The 22,620-nt window shown below is 44.9% G+C and overlaps 1 protein-coding gene across 1 annotated transcript; it reads right to left on the bottom strand.

Annotated features, from left to right (window-relative positions):
- Positions 1–546: 546 nt before the first annotated feature.
- Positions 547–21,519, bottom strand: smad6b (SMAD family member 6b). Its single transcript, XM_071536310.1, has 4 exons — positions 20,067–21,519; positions 16,713–16,769; positions 15,796–15,873; positions 547–1,437 (listed from the first exon to the last, which is right to left on the bottom strand). The coding sequence occupies exons 1-4, from the start codon at positions 20,863–20,865 to the stop codon at positions 896–898; spliced, it is 1,476 nt and encodes a 491-aa protein (XP_071392411.1). The 5' UTR covers positions 20,866–21,519; the 3' UTR covers positions 547–895.
- Between the last annotated feature and the right edge of the window lie 1,101 nt (positions 21,520–22,620).

The raw sequence follows: 22,620 nt of genomic DNA, 5'->3' as shown, positions 1-22,620 counted from the left end.
GGTAATGACCTGTGCCTGACATTGAAGATGTCAATAAAGTATCAATATCATCCTTGTTATAATGGCCAGTAGTATCTGCTGAGCATGTTCTTTAGCTCTTAAATGGCTGCCACTACTGCAGAGCTTATTCTACTCTTTAATGACACGTTGTTAACATCCAGCCATTCCTGGCCAACAACAGTGAAGTGGTCCCTCGTGCCATTTCCTGCTTGGAAGAAGTGAGTAGGACAAGTTCATCTCTGATCTTTCTGTCGTCTGTGCCCCAGATTGTTGACTGGGAGAACACCTGGAGCATCTCCACCCTTGGCATGAACACCAAATGCAACACAAGGACATATACTGTTACTATAATGTACTGCGATGTGCTGTGACTTGTGCCAGTTTGAAATTGCACATTATCCTTTCAGAATAATAAAAACAGGTAGGGCAAGGAATATTGGTGTCTGGTTGGTACAGGCAAAGGTGTCAAGCTGTGATAGTGAATGTGTTGCAATGGTAAACAAAGAGCTAATGATACAGACCAAGCAAAGAGAAATATTATGCGAATACTTTATTATCAATGTGTGAATGGTGTTAGCTTTTTGTCTGGATATTAATAGTATATGAAAACTATACACCAAATCCAGGCTCATCCTAATTTTGCTGTATAATTTCTCAAATTGGTATTGAAAGATTCTTTATCTTTATATATATTTATATATATAATATATATAAGCCAAAGTGCATTTTCCGTTTTTTTCCTCTTGTCCATATACACATTGCACCATACATAAATAATTACATTGTAAAAATGACTCCGTATTTACAAGTATAATATATATTTCATATAATATATAAAACTTTATATTAAATCTAGGTAGATGATATTTGGGATAGTTTGTGGGGTCCATCTGTGTTATCTATGGTTGTTGAGGAGGATCTCCAGCCAGCAGGGGCAGGAGGTGATGAACTGTCTTGAGTAGCAGGGGCCCCAGCCCTTAGCGAAGCTGATGCGCACACTGTTGGGGTCATAGGGTCCGTCCAGGAGGTCAGCCTCTGTGGTGTGCCTCAGGAGGCACGAACGCTCATAGTCAAACACCTTGATGGAGTAGCCTGGCATCACCTTGCGCACCACCAGCGTCCTGCTGCTGGGCACGTCTAGGGTGGGGGAGTTGACGAAGATGGGATGCTCACTGCGGTTATAAGCCCAAACGCCGTCGGGCTCTTTGCTCAGGAGGATGCCGTAGCCGATTTTGCCTCGCGTGCGCTGAACGGTGCTGCTGCGGTGTTCCAGGTTGAGCTGGCCCAGGCAGAAGCCCGTGCCCTGAGGTAGATCATAGAAGATGCTGACGGAGTGCTCGTACACTGTGTAGAGGCGGCCCACACGCGTGCGGTGCTCCCAGTACGCCACGTTACACCAGTGGCTCTGCTTAGGGGCATCAGGCGACATACTGGCATCTGGGAGAGACACAGAAAGAGAGAGGGGGATGCTCATTAAACAAAACATAAACAAAAGCAAACAGGCCTAGTAAAAAGGAAGGCTTAAGTTTAAAGGGATTAGCTATCTCTTTTTATTGTTCGGAGCAGATGGCCACACTATAAATACTGAAGGAGGCATTGTATTGAAATCTAAGCCTTGTATAAATACCACTGCGCGCACATCCATCCAACACACACACAGACACACTGGCTACTATAGATATCCTGGGGGTGGAGGGTGTTGTGAGGCCAAACTGAAGACCTGCACTTCCTCCCTCTGCCTCAGGAGGGCACCACAGTGATCAAACAACACTGACCACCCTGTAGAGAACTAGTCACTGCTGCTCACACACACACTTTCAAAACAGATCCTGTTTACTAAAATTAATTTAGGATTACATTCAGTGATTCCATTGAAAATAGGCAAGTATGTCCTTGATGCAGTAGGTCAGGGCTAGATTGAGAATATACAGGCAGTTCTAACAACTTTCTGAAACGATCAGGCTTTAGTTTACTTACATTTTACACAAGTGACAGTGAGCAGTGCTTAAGCGGAAAAACTTTTTCACAGTGAAACAAAGTTGCCATCTCATTCCCAACCATCTCTCTCCAGTAAATCAGCTTGTTAATTCAGTTTTCATGGCTGCAGTCTGTGAACTCTTTTCAGTGACAGCCCTCAGCACTCCAAAGTGAGTTACTGCTCCCTAGGTAGACTTCTATCTTCACCATACTAAACAGACACGCAGCTCTGCCGACTACTTTTAGAGGCTGCTCCAGTCCACACTGCTCACAGCCCTCGCACATTTATATTTCTCATAAAAACTGCGGTGAGGATGAGGAGAGCAGAGTGGCACAGAGAATTCCATGAGCTCACATCCTTCTCTTCACCCCTCACTCCTGGAGAATGGGGGTGCCTCTTTCCCCTCTTCCCTCGTCTTCCTCGCATTCCAGAAGAGTGGGGGTGCAGGGAGAGGGCCAGGCAGGGGGTCCCCCTCCCCCCTCCTCCCCCTGCTGTGGGCCCAGGGACGGCATTCAGCTCCCTGACAACTTAGCACAAGCCCGTGACCCGCTGACCCCCCAGCCTTCATGCTATCAGCTCCCATTAACTCACACACAGAGTGATGCCATTATTTTGCTTCAGAGAGTCTATTGGCACAGAGGATTTAAAGCCTGGGCCTGTGGCCCCATTCCTTTCAGTCTCTCTGCTCTCAGGGCTTAATGACCGCCCGCCCCATTAACAAACGCCTTTAAGGTGGAGCATCGCAGATCCACACAGCAACAAAATGCCTCACTCACCTCCCATGCAACTAAACCTTTCTGCTGAGTGACCCATACTAGTAAAGTTTATACAAAGATTAGCAAAAACGTTGACCAGACTTGCACAGACAAAACGCCTGCTGGTTCAAGGCTCTCTGTGTTGTGGAGATAGAGGGAGGGGGAGAGAGAGGCGGGAGTGAGAGAGTGAGTGAGTGGGGGGTGGGGGGGAGCTGCAGACAGGCTCTCTGTGTGTTTGCGCACACACTGATGGCTGAAATGACCCCCTCTCTTCAGGGGCCCCAACATGCATGTGCCATTAGTGAATTCCACACTCCAGCTCCTCCACTCTGAGCTCAGCTTTTACTGCAGCGCGGCTCGGCCACACAAAGAACTCAGCCCCAACTTGTTTATGGCCCTCTATTGTCTCAAATCAAATGGAGCCCACACATCAAGGTAAACTCACTTTGAAACTGTGCACACAAACACAAAAGACCAAATGGCTACCATCCCCTCCTTTTTAGATGGGAAGAATAAAGCAAAAACAATTTGGTCAATGGTATCTAGTTTTCACACGTAGCCTGGAAAGAAGGGAGCCAGTAAGACTGCCAGGACCAGGAAGAGGAATGAGCAGGACAAAGGTTAGAAATGTATCTAATGTTAAGCCTGAGCCTGAGGGAAGACAATGTGCGCACCATGAGCCAGGCCTTTTCCTGTCGCTCTGTTGTGTTAAGAGTCTACGTGTGCCTGTGCGCACATGTGTCTGTTTGGACTGGGAAGAATATCAGCCAGTGTGTTTGTGTTTCTGTACTGAACTTGTGTGTTTTGGCTAGGGAGGGGGGGCACTGAGGCAAGGGCTCTGAGAGAAGAACTCATTAGGATCTCTTTAACAAAACAGAGCTATCACCAATCGGCAGACTGTTTGGACACAATCACCACAGCAACTATGGCCCTCCACTCCCTCCTTCTTTCTCTCTTTTATGAGAGCCATGTTTCCTCAGCCAAGTTTGTATTTTCTGCTAATGCTGACCTTTTTAAAAAATTAGATAAAAGAAAGTTAAGTCAAATTTAATCAATAGATTGGAGGCAGACCCAGGTAGGGGCCTTGAGCCAGGCTGAGGCTCAGACCAGAACCCAGAGTCAGATTGAGGTGGTGAAGGGAGGGCGTATAAGACCCTCCCTTCTGACCACAGCACAGACACCCGTCTCTCTCCTACTCCATGTTGGGCTTTCAGAGGGTCTGCTGAGGGCGGAGCCGTGAGGGGCTGGGAGCAATTACTGTGCTCTGCATCCATTTAACCCTGCCACCTTTTAACAGCTCCGTTTACCCATTAGAAAAGTAGCGCATGTTATTATTGTTATTTTATTCTCAAAAGCCTCTCCTCTTAGTGTCAGTCTCAGACCGGATGGACGCAGCCACAATATGGCCTCTACACTTCCTATTCTATGGCCAGAGACACTGATCTAAATAACACATGAAGGAGTTAATCAACTCTACATCCTTACATAACCAGGCTCAAAGTACTAGTATCAAACAGTTGGAGATAACTGTACCTTAGTTACCTTAGGTTATCTAGTCTAGAGCGTTCCATGGCCAACAGGAAATATGTGGAATAAAGCAGCTACCAGCGATCTAACTATGTGATAAGGCTAATCTCTATTTGGCTTTCCCTAAGCTTCAAGAAACAGGTAAACAGAGTTCCACACTAAAAACATAAAAACCCACTCGCACACATTTCAGTTAAATAGAAGTAGCCTTACACATCTGTAGCTGCACGTACTGCATGTCGAAGTACAATCACACGGTAAACAAAAGATATTTAACAAGGCTTTCTCCAACAGGGAGCATTTGGTGTGCAAAGTTTGATTTCCACAACAAGGCGTGCGCTCCATGGAAACCATGTGAAAATGCTGATTTTTCTATTTCCCGGTGGGCTGTCTGATTGGAGGAATTCAAAGTACCAAAAGCAGGACATCAGATCTGACAACAAACACAGACTTGTATCAGTTTGTTGGAACTCAGAGAGCAAACAATGACACACGCTCAAGTATCTGAGCAAAGGATTAAAATGTCAGCCACAAACTTTGCTGCTTAACACAAATGATTGTTTTGCATGAAAAGGTGAATGCATAGAGGGTTGGAGGTGTCGACAGAAACAAGTCACATAGGCTACTGTGACTGTCACAGTCATTGTCACAGACAAAACATACAACAAATACTGACCACGATTCTATTACAGCTATAAAATTATGTTTCCACAAACATGGCTGTAGAACAAAATGCCATTAACACAGCCCTTCAATAGGCCCAAGCCTTTTCCGTGGGTTTACCTATGGAAAAATGCAGATCCCTCTGCTATGAGTTCCTTGCACTCGAGGGCGAGTTGGGATAATTACTACTAAGTACACAAAAATGGGGGCTTGAAAGTTTCAATGGCAATCCTTGATGATCATCCAGTAATGCTTTTAAAGGCAGCATGAAAAGGAGAAAAAAAAAAGGGCAGAGGGAGCAGCAGAAAAGAGCTGCCCCGGGGTAAACACGGCTCCACAGCCTTGGAGTGAGATGAATGGGAGGCCGAGTGTCAGGGACAGGCAGACAAACAACAGCTTCCCCTCAGTGCTAACATCTCCCCACCAAGCTCCGGGGCCACCTCCATTATACTTCATCTCCCCTAATCCAGAGCGGAGAGCAGAGATGAACTCATTCCTCCACAACTTTGCTGTGGAGAAAACACTGTTGCCAGTCCCTTTAAGCAGCCCAGTCAAGGGGAGGAGAGCAGCAGGGAGAGGAGGGGGAGCAGCAGTCTCTTATCCTGTGCCAAGGATTAGATTCCCCTCCAGCTATTAGACTCTACCAATGAACTGATAGGCAGAGGGGGGAGTTGGTAGGAGGACTCTGTGGGTTTGTGTGTATGTGTATGTGTGTGTGTGTGTGAGAGGGAGAGAGAGAGAGAGAGAGAGATTATGTGTGCATGTGCGTGCATGTGTACGTTTGTGTGCATGCATGCTCAGGAGTGTGTCTGTGTGTGTTTCTGTGTGGAGATTTAGAACTAATTCATCTTTTTCAAAACAGACCTGTGCATTCCTGAGGCTCCATGTTTTGTTGGATTAAACTTTCTTTAATAATTTAAGCAACAAAGTGGCACAAAACCAAAAGCCAGCCCCCCCCCCTCTCCCCTGTGTCAGAGTATGGTATGGCTTTAATTCTGTAGACAATGGTTCCTACAAGCTGACTTATAACTCCCCAACAGGCCACATTTAGGCTGGCGTCTGGGCTATCACTGCCATCAAAGTCGGCTTTATCAGACAGACACGCTAACTGGAGCTGCTCTTATATGTCTATGGATTTTTCTCCCTGAGGTCTGGCCTTCCTCTGCTGAGAGAGAGAGAGAGAGGGGGAGAGAGAGAGAGAGAGAGAGAGAGAGAGAGAGAGACGTGCTGGGAGCAAACACTGTGGGAGCATAGGCCAGAGAAACTGAATCCAGTCACCAAGCCTGGCTGGTCACAATGGGAATGCTTTACATTGTCATCCACTTCCTCTCCACTTTCCCTCTGTTTCTGTTTTGGGATGACCCCTTGAGGGAGGAAAAGTGCTGTACCCTTGATAGCAGATAACTAACAGAATCCATAAATTAAATCAATAAACAAGAGAGGGTGTAAAAAGCACAGGAAGCTAAGGAGGCTAATACGGAGGAGCCGTCTGGGCGTGCGAGCAAGAGGCCACTGGTTTGAGGGAGAAGGCTCTTTTTTCAAGGGGAAGAGAATGTGCTGCTCATTTCCTCCAAGTTTCCTCCAAAGCTCCGCGATGTGTCGGAGACATTGAACACAAGCGAACAGGAACGCAGCAGAGGGGATTATGGGACAGCGGAGATGCTAGCTAGGCCTTCGAGAGTCCTTCAGGCCAAGCGAAAGCTCCGTCAAAACTGCAGGAGACGTTTGCGAAATGTCAGATCTACAGGCACCGTTAAAGGCCAGTGATGTCTGAGAGAGCGAGCAGCGGAGCACCTAAAGCAAAACACTCAATGAACATCCTGCTGGGTGGCGGTGCCCTTTCACCTCCTCATACAACCTATCCGTTTGTGTGTGTGTACGTGTGTGTGTATGTGTGTGTGTGTGTGTGTGAGGGAGGTTTGAGCCAAGTAGGTTGGAGTGTTTCAGTAGAGGAGACCCCGCACATTCCTGAACTCCCCCCTCCTCTCTCAGTGCCTCCTAACTTCCTACTCTGGTTAGGACTGGAGGGGGGGAGGTGCAGCAAGAAGGTTGCTTTCTTCCTTGTCCTTTAAACTCGCCAAGGTCTGGTCACAGCACATAATTCAACAGTTTTTTTTTCCTTTGCTTTTAACAGTTTGCTAAGAATCTTGTTTGGTTAAAAATTCTCGCCAAGTCATGCGGGTAATGTGAGAATGGCGGCAAAGAGTTGACTGTGTGACACAAAAACCTCTGCGGACATCTTTGAAGATATATTGAGAAGTGTTCTTTTATTTAATTCATACTTTTCCACCCCATAGCACACAGCAAAATCGACATGTTTCTCTTCTGGGACAAGTAAGACTCTTTACACTGAGGGAGGAAACCAACTTTGGTTGGCGTATATACTCAAGCTATGTTGAAGGCTTGGTTTCAAATGAACAATAACAAGGAACTCTATTATTACGAGTTATATTAGTCTGACTAATTTAAGGCGAAAGGCAGGTATTTGGTTACCACCGGGCTGGGAGGTGGAGCAGCTATGATGGACACAGTTGCCGTTCAAACAATGGTTTCCTATTGATCGGCCCAGTGGATCAGAGTCTGTGAGGAGAATGTGTTCTGTCAGGATAATGTGGCACCAGAGTTTCTGTTTCAATCACAACACTTGCCGGGCTGTAACCCACACTGCTCCACCACGGGCATCCAGACACCAGCTCCCCAAACAAAGACAACTGTTTCCCCCCACTCCGACAAGTCTGCCCGTTCACAACAAGCAAGACATTCATTAAAAATGCAGGAGTGAACATTTCCAATAATTCACAAAGTCCTTCCCTGTCAACATCTGCAAAAAATCTTGAAGCTAAAGGGAATGGCAGGATTTCATTAAGTAAATTACGTGCTGGCAGTCACTGAGAGGGGAAGAGGGGGAAGCTACAGCCAGACCTCTAATCTAAACCGTACCCTGAAATGCGACAGCCTGACTGCACGTACTGAGCCGCACAGCCAAGACCTTAGAAATGCACACAAATAGAAGATAAGTAAAACACACACGACAAAAGTAAATATCATCTTCCCCGGGGAACATAATCAATGAGAATTTTCACATAAGCCTGTTTACAAACTTGCAACAACTTTATCCCAGAGTACAGTTTGCTTTGTAGGGTTGTACATTCTATAGAGCCTGAGAACATACACTTGGCATACATGCACATACCGAGCTCAGTTACAAAACAAAATACCTGTGTGTGCAGTGCCTGGTCAGACCAGTGAGCTAAGCCATTGAAAAAGATACATTATCAGGGGATGTTTCCCTAGAACATCAGTCAAAATAAAGGTTTTCTGGTCAGATTTGAAAGGCATCAGCTCTCTGGAACAAGATCAAAGGCTCCAAATTATGTCTACCATGCTTGGCCCCATGTTAGGACAAGGGAGTGGAATGAAGATAGCTCCAGTAGATCAAGTTCAAGATAGTGAAAGAGAGAAAATCAAGTCCCTGTCTCTGTGTTAACATGGGTACAGTAGGGGGAAAATGAACCATGCCTAGATACACTGGGAGCTTACATCCATCCACAATGAGTTCCTATCCTTTCCCTGTGGCTGCAAAAGGCTTGTGTAGAGATGTCGAATGACATGGGCCCCTACAGTTAATCCACACACAGCATTCTGGAGGCTCAAAGAATGCGCTGGCTATTCTGAGTTTTAAAAATACTGACAGCCATAGGTTCAGGCACAACTGTCAATGCTCCTCTGGGGAGGAAGGGAAAAAACATTCTTAAATCTATTTTAGCCAGCAATCAGACCACAGGCCTAAATCATAGCTGGCCTAGGCCGGTCTCTGGATTTATAATTGTGGGTAAAATGGTCAGAAAATAAAAACAGCATCCACAACTGGCACCTCTTCCGCTGCTCGTTCCCTTCTTGCCAGGCGATGCAAGGCTAGCACATTTACAGTGGCCAGCTCAAATGGAGTATTGTTCCCCCTCTCAGCCTTGAGAGGAGGCGCGCTAAAACACTAAACTAACAGTTGGACATTCCATACATTTTTAATGGCATTGCGCGCTCTTTATTTGTTGCTGTAACCCTGTGCCCTGAGCTGAATGAATGGTGCTATTGGTGGAGGCTAGTGCTGTGCTGCGGTGTGAAGGGAGAGGAGATGGCAACAGCGGCCCTCCTAGAGCACACGACAAGATTAGCTCACTCACTTTGTTTGCTAAGGTAGAATATGGGACGAAAATTATAGCCTGAGCACACCTCCTGTTATTTCTTCTAACTGTAGTTCTGTGTTGTTAGGCTTAAAATGAACACTGTCCACCTTATCCTAGGTGAGCACAGTACACCATCAGAGTTGACTTTACTCTGTGAATTCAAATGAGAAGCACAGCACTGTAAGCATTCTCTCATAGTCATGTATGAGGCTGTAGATTAATCTTTATCAGTGAACCCTTCAGAAGTTAGCCAAACACCCAGCAGCACTGGCACCACATTGGCTTGCCAAGAGGAGACAGATAAATACTAAGCTCAGCAGGCCAGTTTCTGTTGACATGTAAGGGGTTTCAGGCCTCTCCAAGGACTGCTTTAGATTAGCATGGCTTTCACTCTGCAGGTAGAGGTCACATTACCTCACCACTCCTAGGACCTCTGTTGCCAGTACAGACTGAAAATCAACTCTAAGAGCACATGACAACTGCACTCCCTCCTGACAAATATAAGATGATACAATAGTGTGCTAGCTACTAACATTTCCGCTACATGAAACATATAGCCCACACCAAGGAGGCAGTTCTACTACAAAACCAAACCTTCCTGCCTCACATCTTGAAGTCTTTACAAAACTCAAGCAAGCTGGAGAGAAAACAAAAGATCCTAATCTAATGGCCACAAGACTTCATTGCAGTTCGACTGAGAGGGACCAATCTACATTGCAATGAGTGTACTGTACTCATGAACTCATGTAACAATCACACACGTATACACACGCACCCACCCACCCACACACACTATATTAATGAACCCACAGGTCATGCAGACTATGGAGGGCCGTACTGAAGATCTTCCAAGTCCTAACCCCTGACAGAAAAACTGGATGTCTGACGCACCACGCTCTAACAATGCTGAGAAAGGGAAAATGAAAAATGGCCTTATCGCTCTTATCAATGGCTCTCTTTTTCTGTGTGTGTGTGTGTGTTACGTAAGGGGAAACGGAAGCCAGCCTCCCAGGACAGGAACAGATACTTGAGACGAGGACTCTGGGTACAGGCCCTACACCACTATGGAGAGAATGGAGCACAAGACCCCTCAGGATGTATTGCTCCAACCCTCCGCCCCCAGCTTAAAATGGACTCTGCAAACTGGACACGACAAACGGGTGAGGAGAGCCCCTCACATCCCCCGAGACGCTGGCCTTCTCTTCAACATTCCTCGGCCTCCCCCCGCTGTCAAAGGGGCAATTCACCGCCCTGCGCTGCTACAAAACCCAGGCAGCTTTTTAAAACAGGATGTTTGTCTGAGGCCTCCTTCCCCTCAAATAAACAATCCGCAAAACCTGATTTCTGGAGGCAGGGTGGAAGCACTCGAGTCACATTATTTCCACATCCCGTATCCTGGAGCATTGGGGCTCCTGAGGGAGTGTGGGCGGCCAGGCGCTGGGCAGGCTCAGGGCTGCGGTGGAAACCTGAGGCCATGTGCCAGGCTGCAGGGGGAGATGAGCCCAGGCTGCACCACTCTGGGGTCTGGGCTGGAGGAGGGGGATCATGGCCTGATAGGCTTGGGGAGGGGAGGGGGACAGGGCCCACACTGATGCAGTTGTCACTCCATCAGACCATACGTCTGTCTAGGCAGTCTGGAGTCTGGAGTACTGCTGCTAGATCAAGATGGCTGGATGTCTACAGAGCAGGAAACAGGTATACACCGCACACACTACATTTCAAAATTCAGGTCATCCACAAAGGATGGAGCGGCGGGATGGCACTTAAATGTGTTCCACTGCATATGATCGTTCCTGAGTTGTGCGAGACAGCTATAAATTAATCAGCTGGCTGTGGATTTGGGTGTGTTGTAAATGATGTCACCTACATTATGTCACCCTGGCATCCCAGTTTAGCTCAGGAGGGACAAAACAGAGCACGACTTAAAGAGCTATCCATAAAATACCAAGGGCACTGCACTGAACAGATGACCTAATGTGGAAAAACATATCGAGACAGTTGAGAACAAATTAGAGGTGCAATCCAGCCCAAGTCTTTTCAGATGTGTAGATATGCTATTTAATTAGTTCCTAGCAGAAGTGGAATCACATGCCTTCAAAGTCAGATCAACATCTATGGGTCCAATCTAATCCGCTCTAATCAAGAGCAGCATCACATGCCTTGATTAGACTGTCTAATTATTCTGTGCAATTCCACTGTCTCTGACACAGACAGAGGGAATGGGCTGCTGCCTAGTGCTGGCTCCTTCCTGACAGGGACAGGCACGCTGTGATCAGGATTGACTGGGCAATCTTCAATTCTCTTAGCTCTTGCGTGTGTGTATGTGTGCACACATACATGTGGATGTATAGGAAGGATCCTACGAAATGTAGGCTACAAAAATAAAAAAACAAAAGCTTCACCATAAGTACGGATGCCTGTTTGAGGCCTCAGCACCTGCACTCTGTACACTTTAATTTCCCTGAGCGATCTGTTCCGTGACTCACATGAGGCCCTTCCCATCTATCTATTAACTGCCTTGTTCTGCCTGGAAGAACCAGTCAATACCAGAGTGGACCTGACACATTGTCTGCAGGCGAGACATCCAGGGAGACTGCAGTGGCCTTAGCTCCAAAGACAGGCAGGCAGACAGAGAGAGAAAGGTATCATTACTGTGCGGGTGCGCTGACTGCCTGCTGATGCCCTCTTCCCTCCAGTGAGCGCTACAGCACTCTGTGTCCTCCATGTCTGGCAACCTTCAATCTTTCCGCTCCTTCTGTCCAATTTTCCTACGTTCTCAGGACGGGGAGTTAAGGAGGGAAATAAAAGAGGACACTAACTCAGGTCACTCTGCATGTCCTCTGGCCACTCCTTCAGGTTGCTGGGTTCAGCCTGACCACGCTCCCCGGCTCCTTGCACTTGCAATTACTCCCAGTGAAATCTGCGGGAGCCCCTCCGTTCACACCAGTGATCTCAACTCACACCAACGTGAGCGTGTACACACAGTGTTCTGCTGACAAATTCCACTGGGTTGATTGAGGACGCAACCTCTGATGAGTGGAGAATGTGGGCACACTGGTCTAAACTGGGTTCAGGGGAAGGCCTGCATCAGACTTCACTGTACACATTGTTATTGTGGTAACCCCTGAGCAGAATGACACCGATCCCTCTCAGAAAGAGAATACATTTATCCTACAATGACTGAAATCTTAACTGTAGTGAAACTAAACATCTTAAGTGCTTACTTTTGGCATGCCTCCTCAAATTGAGAGCAAGAGCTGGCCAGAGAAGCATTATAATGAAGAAGTGACAAACATAAAGAGCCCCTAAAGTCAGAGACAATGTGATTGACATAATAAAGTCAATGTGTAGGGGGAAAACACCCCCTCAGACAGTCATACAGGAAGCAATGAGACCTGCTTCAAAGGGCTTCACTCTGATGTCCACACGACGAGGCCCAGACAGTGAGGAAACAGGTGTGCAGGCAGCATAGGCACAGGCACATTCCCTCACACACACAGTACTATGGTATACTACGCACAGACTCGAAAGCCGGGCCAGCTCATGACGTAAACAGACATCAAAGTGTCCCTGGTGGGGGTGTCTTTCTCCCACATTGTGATACAGCCGTGTTTAAATAAATCACTGGGAATGTTCCAAATGTGTATGTCGAAGAATTCCACACAATAACTCAAGGTACGGATGCTACACTCGCACATTAAAGGAATAATTTGTACATGAGTGAGCTTTTTAAAAATGCATAGAGAAGTGCATAGAGAAATACATAGGTAAGAACATATACTGTAGTTAAAGGAGTGTTTAATAAGATTCCACCCATAATCAATTTTCAGCGGGTTAAGCAACTGCAAGAATCAATCAACCAGTGGGATCAGTTATGAGTGCTAATTAACTGTATCTAATCTGTAATACAATTCTGTAATTTCACAGTATTAACTTAACAACATAGAGTGGATGGATTTTAAGACATTTACCATCGTGACATGGCACCAAATAATCTAATGCCGAAATGGAACTTTTTCCTTTTCCATTGAATATATTCTGAATATTACTTTAAGTGGTGGAACAAACTTATCTACCAAACCAACCAGTTCCGATCTGTTTCTCTGCCATTGTTTGACAGAGAAGAATGTTTAGACTGGGTATTTCTGTAGCCCTGGGCTGCAAACTGTGGTTGCATATTTGACTACCCCCCCCACCCTCCCTCCACCCCACTCAGTGCCCCCCAGACTTGCTTTTAAGAGGTTTACTTGTTCCTGCATGAGGGGCGGAGTTAGGATCACATACAACTCCAGTTACACACAGACATTGTCTCTATCTAAGCTGCAGACGTGGGAATGGGAAGGGGGATCCACAGGCAGTGTCATCTCTGGGTCAGCCACAAAGTCTAAACAGGATAACCTGACCAATTGCATTATTGGCCTATATGTTAAAGCTGAGCTGAACAGGTTGTATAAGGAGGTCTTATGATGGCATGTTATTCTGACAAACTAGGGCAAACGCTCGCTGGAGAGTGTGTACTGCTGACCAGATGTTGCCGGCTTGTTTCATTCAGTGTGGGCTCTCGGTATCTAAAACATTTGACTTGAACCTCCACACACAATCCTACTGTCCAAATGCATAATAACATCAGAGGCAAACTGGCTACACAAATTAGCTCACAACAGGCAAAACTGCCACCCTGCAGTGCATTGGTCATTGTCTTTCCCAAGTCCAAGTTGTTGAGACTGTCAGAGCCAATGGAGTGTGATCTGGCCCGGCCTATACAAGCAGCAACACAGTTGGAAGAAACCAAAGCCTAGCATGTCTAGATCCTCCCTCCTCACCACAGTCTCTGAGGAATTGTGGTGCGCGCTCTGACAAGCCCCTCATTTGTTGACTCAGGGAGTGTCGCCGGGCCATGCTGAGGTGGTGACAGCATGTGTACTGGGGAGGAGGGGGCCTTCGCTGACTGAATACTTCACTGCCAGGTAGCCATGTCAACTGTTCAATGTCCAGGCGTCTGAGCCATGGCAGACCCCTGAACAGGAAATGCTGTTCCTGCAAGCCCCAAAATGAGGGCTCTGAATCCCCGTCCACATGAATCTGATACTATGCATGCAGACTGTGGTCCTAGCTTGAAGGGGGAGGCATGCTGACTCTATGCCATGAGAAAGGAGTGTTTCATTTCAAATCAGAGGACAGGACTGTTTCTACTCGCTTCCTTTGGTGTGGCCCCATTCACAGGAGCAACTCCATTTCCCTGAACCCACCCCTCCCTGCAGCCCACTTACAGCCAAGCTAGATAGAGCTGTGTGTGTGTGAGTGCCTGTGCACATGCGTGTGCACAAGTATGTGTGCTTGTGTGTGTTTCTGAGCGAGCTTGGATCTTATTACAGTTTGATCCCACTCAAATATTTCTGAAAGAAAAACAGAGGAGGGGAGGCCGGCTCTGTGGCCAATGCACACGCCCCGCTGAACCTCTGCACCGCTCACAATGAAACCTTTATCTCTAAAGCTTGCACTGCTCATAATGGCCTTTAATGAGAAGGAATAAAGCACAACATCAAAACGAAATTACCTTGCTAAGTTTGTGCATTTACCCAGACAGACTCAACAGCTATAAAGACTACAGTACTGAACTGTAAAAAAAATACTAGTTAAAATACTTTCTGAAAGAATTATACTTCTCCTTTCACTGTTAGATGCTAGGTCTGATTTAACTATTTCAAAGCCAAACAAATAGGACAATGCAACACTGAACAGAGGGTTAGATCTGTGATTTATTACCACCTACTTCTAAATATGTGTGACCTGTGCCATCAGGAGAATAACAGGAGAACTCTGATAAGAAACTGATTCATACTACCTATTATTCCAGTTTAAAGCTGTAAGCACAGATATGGGCGCGCTCACTCAAACACAAACAAACGGACAAAGATACGGAAAAACATATGCAAACCCATATCCAGAGAGACAAAGACACAAATGGCATATAACAACATATTCATGTCATTGTATCTTCTAGGCACAGCAATAGATGTTGTTTCGCCTAATGACCTAATGATCTGTTTTAACCATAATCCAGGGAGGAGGCACAACCCTTGATTCGATCTCCTCTTGATATTCTCTTCATTAAGGTTAAGGTTATGTTTTAACCTCACAATGTACTAAATAAATATGTTTATATGCTGAGCAGAAGTGTCACCCCTTTTCCAAATGATGTTGCTTTAGTAATATGGTTGCACTTTGATTCAAGGTAGTGGACGCGCTGCCATACCAGCGCTACTCTTTCAGTTCACGCTTTCAGTTTCTCACTTCCATTACCCAAAGTCTAGTTAAGAAAGAATGAAAGTTGAGATTCTGATTCTGATATATCTGATATATATCATTAAATGATTAGAAGCAACACAGAGCATTTGAAGATGATTTTTCCAAAACAAGATATCTACTGTCCCATTTGGAAATAAGTGACACCTACTCTTAGTGACCCTACTCTACTCACAAAATTAAAACAAGCAATGTTATCCTTTAAAAGACTTCAAAGGTAACTAAAATCCTAGGTTGACAATAATAGTGCATTTACAGACAGGATCCTCTATGGCTATGGAATGATAAATTTAAGGTAATGATTTTCTAAAATCAATACATAGCATTTCGGACATGAACTCCTTATTTGGAGGCTGAAGACCGTTTTTAGGAACACACCCACCTGAGAATTCCCCCGGTGTGATGTTTGGTGAGCTGGCTGCCTCAGTTTCAGTGTAAGACAATGTGGAGTCTGACAGATCTGCAGTGAACAAAACAGAAATCAGCTTCTGACAGTGACGCCTGCTGCCCTGCCCTCTCACTGACCGTCAGAACAATGAGAGCTGTGGGCTGCTCCTGTGTTAAATCAATATTTCCCAAAAAAAGAAAAGCAAATTTCCTTTCAATTTTGTTTATACCCTAAAAATCATCCCTATTTAATATAAAATTTTGTGGTGAGAACATCTTCCCAATCTCTCAAACACTATAACCTTTGTCCCAGCAATAGTAGATAACATGGCAACTTCACTCACAGGCTTCACCTGATGGTTTACCTTTACTCCACCCCCACCCCCCACCCCCCATCCCCCCAAACGCAGGCCGGAAACCCCAGCTGTACTCAGGCTTGCGGCCCCAGCTAGCAGCCAGGCTCCAGAGTCCCAGCAGCCCACACCACATACTACCCACACTGGCTCCGGCTGGCATGCTGACATTATGCCACTTGCTGGCCTAAGTCTCAGCTCAAAGCTACTGCGCAAATTGCCAGTCACTGGGCCTAATTACAGCCATTAAAATTCTTCACGTTATTTTATTCCTGCTTCTTCCCCCTCATACTCCCTTTAAGCCAAAGATTCAACCAGAGAGTATCCATGCAGACTGCTTTTTATACAACTTGTCTGTTATTATGACTAATGAATAAAACATGATTAATCATGTCACTGCAGTTATAATTTCATCAAAACTACCTGGTTAAATGTGAAAACACTTCAAAGCAGAATAGTTAATTTTGATGGTAGAATTCAGATAAACATCAATAAATGAGGGTGATACAGAGGACGTGCTTCAGGTGCATTATAGTTCATCTCTGTGTTTGTCACTTACCCAGTGGCTTGTGTTCTTCATTAGGGGAAAGCCTCGAATAAGGGGGTGGGGGTGACTCTGTAACACAAAACAGTCATGTCAATAACCTAATAAAGAAGGAAATGGTCTTTAAGAAATAGAAAAAAAAAAACGTAATCCCTGCAGTAGATACCTGTAATTCCCTCAACGTGAGTCATATTCATGTTATTCAAACTTGAATGAAGGCTTTGGAGTCTGAGTACATCTATCTGGCTATCTATCATCTTTAATTAAGCAATGCTTAGATACATTGGAGTTATATAAGGACACAGTATGTTTAGTAGTTAAAAGCCTTAAACAAAGGCATAAATGTTCAGCTGCAGACAAAGATGAGCCATTTAAGTAATTATGTTTTGTTACACATATCCTGTGCTATTACATTTCCTATGCTCTTCTTTGCACATCAAAATAGCCCACTATTTTCTAACTATTGTAATATTAAGTTAATCAAACACTTGATGATTTGGTAATAATGACTTGGATAATGCTATTACAAAATGGCCATAGTTTCCTTCATAAGACTTTAATGAACGCAGCGAGAAAGACATCTATAAACAACACAACATAATACAAGCCACAACAGAAGCTTTGACAAATAACTCAAGTGCTGACATCTATTCAGTTCCATTTGTGAGTAAACAACAAACTACATCCTAACCCTCACTGATTGCTTTATGATTTGACTAAAGTATTAAAACATTTTGTTCAAAGGATCAAAGAAAGCTAGTTACAAAACTATGTATTTGTTGTTGTTGTGGTTAATCATTAAAGGGCTTTGTATCATTTAATGGAAGCAGACATTGCTACGACCACAGAGCCTAACAACAACTTTTAGTTCGTAGTTAAATAGAGTAAATCTCTACTTCTTAACTTTATCGTGTTCAGAAACCTTGATCTTTGCTAATGAAAAGAGGGGAAATGAAGAGAAAACTAGCAAAAAAGCACAAAGGAAAGAAAACTTAGTGAGCACACTGTGACCTCGCCTACAGCGAAAAGGGGAAGGAGAAAAGCATAATAGCAGCGGGTCCTTTAAGAGTGGCGGCAGTAATTGCCAGGATCTGAACTCAGTCACTCAGATACACAGCTAGTCAGTCTGGCGCCAGTAGTATGCAAACTGTATATTATCACCACTCCTTCACCTAAATAGCATGAGGGGACCTCCTTAGGACAAAAGGGCTTTTAAAGCGCAACTTGAAACTGATCTCATTTGAAAAGTATAATGCCTGGCCAAATAAAAGGAAAATGTTTTTGTCCACTTAAATCCAAGTTCTTTTGCCACACATTACAGACTGTGGTATTCTTTACAAACAGACATGAAACCAACATCACCAGTTTATTATCTATTTTTTTTTAATCAAATACAAGTAGATAAAACTACAGTTAAAAATATTACTCAAACATATCGTCATTTTTGGGCATGTTTTGAGTTGTGTTTTTACACAGGAGACACTTTACAACTGACCATGTTATTCTTATGTGTAATAATTACCTATTTCTTACTTCCCCATTTATAAACAATGTCAAAACCAGCGATTAAGGTTTTGATTCAAAGGCCCCTTTCTTGAATAGCATGAAAGAAATACCAATTCTATCGAGCCACGCATGAGCGCATGTGAGCTATGTCTACTACGAGCCTAAGTCCCAATAAGGGGTATGCGCCCCTCTCCCTCCTCTTACAATTCATCTTGCTAGTTTTAAGTGAAAGCAACTTATGCAGCACAGCCTCACATCCACTTCTGCAAGGGAACAACTTTCCTACTCCTTCCGTCTGACACAATCAATTCAAACTTCAAACACCATGCTTTAACAGCAATAGCAAATAGCTATATCATCAGTTCTGATCTGGTAGGACACCATGGTGGGACAGGAGGGCCAAAGCCACATCAGTTTCCCACATTTGCACGCTATGAATTCTGATATTGTTAGACTTATGACTTTGAAGTGCCTGTCACAGCCAGCTGGCTCTAGTAAACGTGGATGTTATGGAAAATCCACCTCCTGTGCCAGTGAGGAGACAGAAATACTGACGCTTGCATCTTTACACACGATACCACACGTTGTCATCGGGTCAGTGGGGTCGAGTGGCCCAGCGTTTAAGGTTTGCCAAATCACAAGCCTGCCCCTGCCAAAATTCACTCTGTATGATATAGGTCAGTGTGGTTCTGGCTTATTGATTGTGAAAATTAAGTCCAAGCGCTCCACCACAACACTAACTAAAGCGACCTTTGCCACTGGGTCCAAATCTCTGAGAAAGGCTATACAGTCATATACATTTCATTACATTCTTGATGGAGCGACCTACCTGGCACTAACCCCAAAGAAACAGGGGCAAGCCCCCAACATAGGCCCGGGTGACTGTTACACTGCGGACATATCATATTTATGAACACTAAAGATGTCATGTATGTTATTAGGTACTACCATGAAGCCTTCACCCCAGAAGAACCGTAACTACTGTAGCAGTCCAAACAAACACACTCCTTCATCATAAGGCCCAGATGTCACAGGCCGGTGTGAGGGATGTTCTGGTGTTGAACTGTAACAAGTTATCTTTGGCATGGGGAAAACTGTTCAAACAGTTTAGGTTACTGTTATTTTCAAAACTGAAGTAGACAAATTGTACTATATGTTTTGTGGGCATTTTGTCAGTATTTCTTCCCAGATATACTGAATATATTCAGAATATAACACCCCACTAGCAAACAGCCAGTGTCTTCCAGACTAATATCCTCTCACATGTATGTTGTCAAATCTACCCCATTCCACATCCTTAGGCCAAAGTGAGATTATAATTGTTCACCTTGTCATAAGGATGACCTTAGTAATCATTAACGATTTAATCAAATGGCCAGCCTTTCTCTATCTCTGTGTATGAAAGTAAACCAAACACCAGGCAAATAAAACAGGCTGATAGGGGGAAGATTTGTCAGAGCATATTTCAAAGCCCTTCAAAGTTTTACAATCTTGAAAACTTTTCTGCCACACAACTATTAATATGGAATTTTTGTTGCATTATCATGTATCCATATGCAGGATTTTACTTGCACGTTTGCAGCATTTGGATTTGTTACGCATAGTAGCATAAGAGTCAAAGAAAAGATTTGAACAGTTTGTTATTGTAAAGGAAAGATGAGGGAATGCAATTTTATAAGGATAGGAGAAATGTATGTTGGAAAAGCATATGCACCCAAAGAAATAGAGATTATTGATGATGTATGATTATCTGGTCTACTTAGTGACTTTTTCCCAAGCAGCACCGTTTGGTTAGGCCTGTATGGTGCTGCCTGCAGTATACCTGAGTAGTTGACACCATTGCTGAGCACCAGATGCCCTTACCTGGCCCACAGAGCCGGCTGTAGTGATAGGGGTTGCAGCATACTGACGGACTGTCCAGGGCCCCAAAGCTCTTACACTCACAGAGCGGTTTGAGCTGGGCCGAGTGCTGGAGGTCGGACCAGCGGTACAGTTTACACACAAGCAGCTGTGGGGATGCCGTATGGCCGCCCAGCCTCAACTCTGTCCGGGACACCATGACACAGTCGCTGGGCATCCCTCCTCTGGACTCCACTGCCTCCAATAAGGTATCCAGCGTTTTTTCCTTTAGCCTTTTTAAAAGAGAATATGTGGCTGATTTCAGTTCTTGCTCTAATACCGTGCGCGGCATCGCCTCCTGCGCCTCAGGAGAGCCGGTATCCCGTGGTCCAAGGTTCCTCAGCACGAAGTGACACGACCCCGGTTCCCTGGTGCCCTGAGCCGTCTCTGGACCCCTAAGCTCTGAGTGGTCCCGGTCTTTAAATAAACAGCACGTCACTGTCCTGCACTCACTGTCCTGTATGGAGCGGGGGCTTCCCTGCTCCTGGACGCACACCGCACCCCCATCTTGGTCCGAGGTGACCCCCAAGCCGCTGCTCTCCACGGGACTCCGGGTACACACACCCCCTATGTCCCCTACAAGAGACCCGCTAGGGGTCATCGGTCTGAGCTCCGTTTTGGGAATTTTCTCTGGGTTGTTGCCGAACAGATCGTCCCTACACCCCTCACTAGTTTTGCCATTTCCATCTTCCCCTTCTTTATCTGGGATCAAACGGCTTCTCCAGAGTCGCCGCACAAGACCTGAGCGTTTCGTCCTGAACATACGACAACTTGAAAATCTATATGGGGTTTTTATTCTTGTACAGATATCCGAGTATTACAGGTACTTTTGTGGTCGTCGCACAACATTAATGTCTGTTAAATGCCGTGCAACGCATGCACAGCCAATTGATGAGCATTGGTGGCAAAACCGCAACATTAGAGTCAAGGCTATATTGTTGCATCTATAACAATAAAACCGCGCAATAAATGCACTGCAGCATTATAATCAAAATGCATTCATTTAGCCTATTATATTGTAAATAGGCAAGCGGGCGAAACTGGTGTTATCCAGGATCGTTGCGGAATGAATTCTTTATATGTTTGCTACGAACGGATAACAAATGTAGAGTACATGATAACATAACATAATAAACTAAGTAATATAATCCAAAACCAGTAGCCTTCAACGAAAGACAACAACTCTATACTACTTTCTATACCGGCACGGGGAGCATGAGGTACTTCGAAGCGATTTAATCCCAAGCAAATGCACTAGAAGTCCGGATCCTTGTCGTCTTCTAGAGATCTCAGCGCACTTCTTTTACAATCCCAAAAAATATCCATGCGAGCTGAAACTATAGAAAAGGATCAATCCGGGGGCTGAATCGCGCTCCTGCTTCCCTACTCAGATCTAACCAAACTGCAGCCCAGATCCCTTTCTTTCTCCGTTTCTCTCTCTTTTTTCTTTTTTTCTCTCTTCCTCACACACACACACACACACACACACACACACACACACACACACACACACACACACACACACACACACACACGCACGGGGCCCCCGAGGAGAGCGGTGGAGCCATTGGCTGACTACCATCATGTGCTAGTCTAGACACTTTGGCGGCTGTGAGCTGCACTGATTGTTGCGCAAACAAGGTTTCAAGTTTCTTAACTCTTAAAGGCGTAACATCCACCTCTCGTTTTTAAGTTAAAGTTACTAAAACTTCTTTACATACACGCTGCCTTTAGGAGTTAAGTGTTTTGAATATAAAAACAAGCAACCGAGGAACTTTCACTGTGTAGAGCAGAGAGAGTATATTTATTTTTTCCCCAAAGAAGTCAGCATGCATGATGAAGTGAATAATGTTTTTTTTTTGATGGGGACACTTAAACATGGGCGTCAGTTGGGTATGGCAAGGCATGGGCACTCGTCAGATCTTTGCCTAAGTGAATCCAAATTTGATCTTGTACTTTTTATGATTATAATGGAGAGTAAAGATGAGGCCAAAAATCCTCATAAATTTACTATGTAAACTTACAATGTCTAAAAAATTACATTAGGGGAGCATTCAGCACTAATGTTTCCTCTAGACTGTGTGTCTGTGGAAGATAGTTTGGTGACCTACATGTAAAAATCTATCACATGAACCACATAATAATAAAATCTTGTCAGTCATCAGTCATTGCCCAACTTGTCCCCATAAATCTATTCCATATAAGCAGGTTACAAAGTTTTGGTGGCACTGACGTTAGATGCAGAAACTTTGCCAGACCTTAGCCTTTAGTGAACTTAAATGCACTTAAGCATAACAAGGGACAGCAGTGACCATTGCATGCAGTTTGGCATTTCCAAGTTACCTGCACACAAGGAATTTGCACTGGAGTGGGAAGCCACAAATTCCATGCACTGACCTCATGATGGGCAGGGGCTTCATTTAGGTGCCAAATCCATCCACTTACAGCCACCAGCAAGGCCGGGTTAAATATCCCTCCATCCTTACAATATAATTAGCACTTAATAGACTAAACAGGG

This window comes from Centroberyx affinis, unplaced genomic scaffold (assembly GCF_046629955.1).
Source record: "Centroberyx affinis isolate AG114_WGS23_722 - 3 ecotype Tasmania unplaced genomic scaffold, CSIRO-AGI_Caff_v1 ptg002853l_1, whole genome shotgun sequence".
NCBI classification, from domain to species: Eukaryota; Metazoa; Chordata; class Actinopteri; order Beryciformes; family Berycidae; genus Centroberyx; species Centroberyx affinis.
The sequence above is the reverse complement of the archived record's forward strand: the minus strand, read 5'-3'. Positions and strand labels throughout refer to the sequence as shown.

Bases quoted from the DNA above. Each gene is read 5' to 3' on its own strand.
- smad6b (XM_071536310.1), bottom strand. From the start codon at position 20,865: ATGTTCAGGACGAAACGCTCAGGTCTTGTGCGGCGACTCTGGAGAAGC. The intron at 16,770-20,066 runs GTAAGGGCATCT...TTTGTGTTACAG, and splicing joins CAGCCGGCTCTGTGGGCCAG to AGTCACCCCCACCCCCTTAT. The intron at 1,438-15,795 runs GTGGGTGTGTTC...TGTCTCTCCCAG, and splicing joins CACACCGGGGGAATTCTCAG to ATGCCAGTATGTCGCCTGAT.